Source organism: Idiotropiscis lumnitzeri, chromosome 20 (assembly GCF_059441095.1).
Source record: "Idiotropiscis lumnitzeri isolate Australia: NSW breed Sydney's pygmy pipehorse chromosome 20, RoL_Ilum_1.0, whole genome shotgun sequence".
NCBI lineage: Eukaryota > Metazoa > Chordata > Actinopteri > Syngnathiformes > Syngnathidae > Idiotropiscis > Idiotropiscis lumnitzeri.
Window position 1 is genome coordinate 2,865,922 of NC_142410.1, and position 3,822 is coordinate 2,869,743.

General features: G+C 42.5%; 1 protein-coding gene across 1 annotated transcript in view; it reads left to right on the top strand.

Annotated features, from left to right (window-relative positions):
* The first annotated feature begins 1,232 nt into the window (after positions 1-1,232).
* Positions 1,233-3,822, top strand: part of tob1b (transducer of ERBB2, 1b) — a 4,170-nt gene continuing 1,580 nt past the window's right edge. Inside the window, exons 1-2 of the mRNA XM_088284897.1 lie at positions 1,233-1,453; positions 3,227-3,822. The exon at positions 3,227-3,822 is cut by the window's right edge and continues 1,580 nt beyond it. Coding sequence (XP_088141023.1) covers positions 3,408-3,822 — 415 coding nt within the window. The 5' untranslated portion in view covers positions 1,233-1,453; positions 3,227-3,407. The remainder of the gene's footprint in view (positions 1,454-3,226) is intronic.

The following is a 3,822-nucleotide window of genomic DNA, read 5'->3' on the forward strand; positions in this document are numbered from 1 at the left end:
CTGTTTCACCTAATATTTTAGAATCTTTTTTTTTGTTTCACTTAAGATATCATTATTGCATTCTATCTCAGGACAAAGATCATTTACTCAACAAGTGAATTTTTCTGTATTGTTATTCATGGTGCAAGTGGGGAGGGGGAAATGTCTGCCAATTCTCGTATGATCCATGCATTAAGCTGACAAATACTTTTTGGTAACATTTGACAATGAGTACATTATTTGATATCTAAGCTTAACTGTCATGCGTCCTTCCCAAACGCCTGTCTTGCCTCCCTTACAGTGCTCGCCTGCGAGATTCATGCAGCATTGTATTTATTGTGCAAACACAGAAGTGCAGGAGCCCATGTTAGGTAAGAACAGCCTGTGGCGTCAAGCACGCTAGGCCTGACAGGGGAGAACTTAAGCCCTGCTGCACTGTTTAGCTGCTGTGAAAAAGTAGCCAGCACACAGGCACCACGATACTGCCAAGAATCTTTGGACAAGTATTTATTTTTTTCACACTCTACAGATGATAATCATTTTATTGACATGTAGACAACCTTTTGCACAAGCAGCAAGTTCATTAAACCTTGGGTGTTAAATTTTAAAAAAGCTATTCACTTTGGACGTGCGGCTACAGTTGTTTTTTGGAACATCAAAATGTCATTTCTGTGTAGCAAGAAACAACTTGAAACAGGTGCGTGTGTGCGCGCCCGCGTGAGTGTGCCTCACCCACAATGAAAGGATTTTATTGAAAAATTGGCTTGCTTTCAAGTGTTACGTTTGATGTGAAACTATAATGTAGTCAAGACAGGCGAGGATATTCACAATAGAATCTCCTAAGGTGTCATCACAGTCAGCGTCTTTTTTTAAAGGGGCTTGGTGTCGCATTAAAGTACTAATCGCATATGGGAGAACTCAACTTTACATTTTAATTACCATTTTACACTATACATCATTTTATACTATATCCAATGTGTTTACTTAGATGATGTCTTGGTCGATAACGAGCTTTTTAATGACTCAAAAGAAAGCAAAAATAGTTCACAGCCCATCGAACGGCAAACCACTGCCGTAAATAGAACCCCCTCCAATGAGTGATCATAACATTATCCAATGGGAAGCCGGCGTTTGGTGGTTTGCCGATGACGTCATACGCATAGCCAGTGGAATCGCTCTGCTGGGTGTCGACCTCTGTGAGCCGCATCGCCACCTCCTCCTTGTCCGTGGCGGAGGGATACTATATATATATACAAGTCGCCATCAGTCTTTAAAGGGCAGAGTTGTACGAACTCTCTGGTCTGTGGGGAGTCATCAGAGCAGGTTTTGGGGATCGGAATCAATTTATTAAACCCCCCTCAAATAAGGAAACTTCGAGACGCGACGTCGACATAAGAACGGTGCACTTTGAAAGTGTATAATACTCCCAAGCGGAAGCCTGCTATTGCAAGAAGGACGTTCTGTAATTTTCCATGTAAGTAGATCCTAAGTAAACCACGGCGGTATGGCAATCATTTCATTAAGAATCTGAACTTGTTTGTGTATTTTCTGATGTTTCCTTACATTTTTAATAAGTGACAGCGCGCTGGTAAATAGTCACGTAGCATTTTTCGAATATTCTGGCACCAGCCACAAAGCTAAAAGCAACGTAGCTAGCTGAGGGGTAGGCAGTCGATGAACGTGACTTTACCTCATTTGACGTTTTTGTTTTTATTGGCGTTCATCTCTAATCTTTAATCGCATACTCTCTAAACACGACGATAACCAACCTGGCCGAGCTACACATTAACAGCATCGGCTCACGATTAAACAAAAAAAAAGCTGCACAGGCGTTCACACCCCTCACGGCAAGTTGTCAAGCTAATGCTAGTTATCCATATTTTTGACGTTGTCATGCACGACGAGAAAGCACGCATGTTTCTAAAAATGTCCTCCAGTATGCTGTAAAATGCGTGTAGAGCCAGTGTAGATTATGTAATGGCAGCATTCACGCTTGTCTAGTTATAGCACGGAGGATGCAAACCAGAGTCATAGAAATTAGGATCCACCCCTAGAGCTCTTGCGCGGCGTTTTGTCCGAACATGTCTTAAAAATCCGCGTGATTATTACACACTTTCCGTTTGCTTGCAGAGGTCACAAAATCTTGTCTTTAGTCTGTCACACAAGGCCGACGGGGAACACGATGCTGACAGTTTTAGTGACAATGGCTTATTTATACCTGGGCTGATGATGTCCAATTGAAAGATGCAGCATTTGCGACTGACAGTTGCTGCTCCCCAACCCACTATAGGTTGTTTTCTATTGATTATATAACAACATAAAATGGGGAAGACATTCAATGTTGAATCATTAACGTGATCGTCAAACGTAAACACGAGTAGAAACTGCTTCGCTTTTTACTGTCACCCATTTGTCACAGTTGTCCTGTGATTGGTTGGTGATCAGTCTGCGGTGTAGTTTGCCTTAGGCCTGAAGTCAGCTGGAATAGGCTCCAACTCCTCGTGAGCCCTAACACGATGATAACGTGGATAAATGGCGTTTGTTATAGTAGGAGCAACTGAACTGACACAAAATGGATGCTTCAAACCAAACTAGTCAAATTCAGTTTCAATTTCCGGCATGGTTCTTGGGAGCTTTTTGCGCGGCTGGACATGATAGATTCGATCACTGAATTTTGGGTTATTCTGTGTAATTTATCCTCAGTTTATTTATATTCCTACTGTCCAAGGGGGAGCAACTGAGTAAGGGGCTTTGATTCTCTGCTCTGCTCACATTAAATGGTGTGAGCGAGCAACTTTGCAATTTAACATCACCCAGCTCCTCTGTTCAGGACCCCTAATATTCATGCTTTTTCACCAGGATAGACTTTGTAGCAAAATTTGTTGGATTTTCTGTTATGCCCATGTTTTCTATAGTGCTTGTCTTCATTAGGGTTATGGTGGGTAATTGGAGCCTGTCCCCTTTGTCGTTGGGTGAAAGGCAGAGTACATCCTTGGCAGGTCACGTTGATGTACACTTTTCTACAGAAAATTATATTTTTGTCTGAAAATCTCAAGGAAATGAAAAAAAAATATACATTGCGAAAAGCCTAGTTAAAACTCGTAAAATTAAATGTACCTTCCTAAAATAAATTACGGAAAGTTAATGCTATTACAAGTTAACATCACAGTGGATATCAACGGACATTTTCAGTTCAGCCAATGTAAGTGTGAGTTGAACTAATGCAGTGTTACTTCTTTTCTTTTAGGATCCAGAACCCCACCAAGTTTCATAAAGGATATTCATTTGATCCACAAGAACTCGATCTATCTGGGTTTCCATCACACCGGTCACTGCTGCCTTGAAGATTTTATTTTATTTTTTTCTTCCGGTGCTGTAGGGGGGAAACAAACAACTGAGACGAAAATCTCATCGCCACTGAAGCAGCTATGCAGCTTGAAATTCAAGTAGCACTCAACTTTATTATTTCCTATTTATACAACAAACTCCCCCGACGACGTGTGAATATCTTCGGTGAGGAGCTGGAGAGCCTACTGAGGAAAAAGTATGAAGGCCACTGGTATCCTGATAAGCCATACAAAGGTTCGGGGTTCCGGTGCATCCACGTAGGGGAGAAGGTGGAACCCGTGGTTGAGCAGGCGGCTAAAGAGAGTGGGCTGGCCATCGAAGATGTCCGCAATAACCTCCCTCAGGACCTTAGCGTGTGGATTGACCCGTTTGAGGTCTCCTACCAGATTGGCGAGAAGGGAGCGGTCAAGGTGCTGTATGTGGATGATAACGGCGAGAACGGCTCAGAGCTGGACAAGGAGATCAAGAACAGCTTTAACCCCGAGGCCCAGGTGT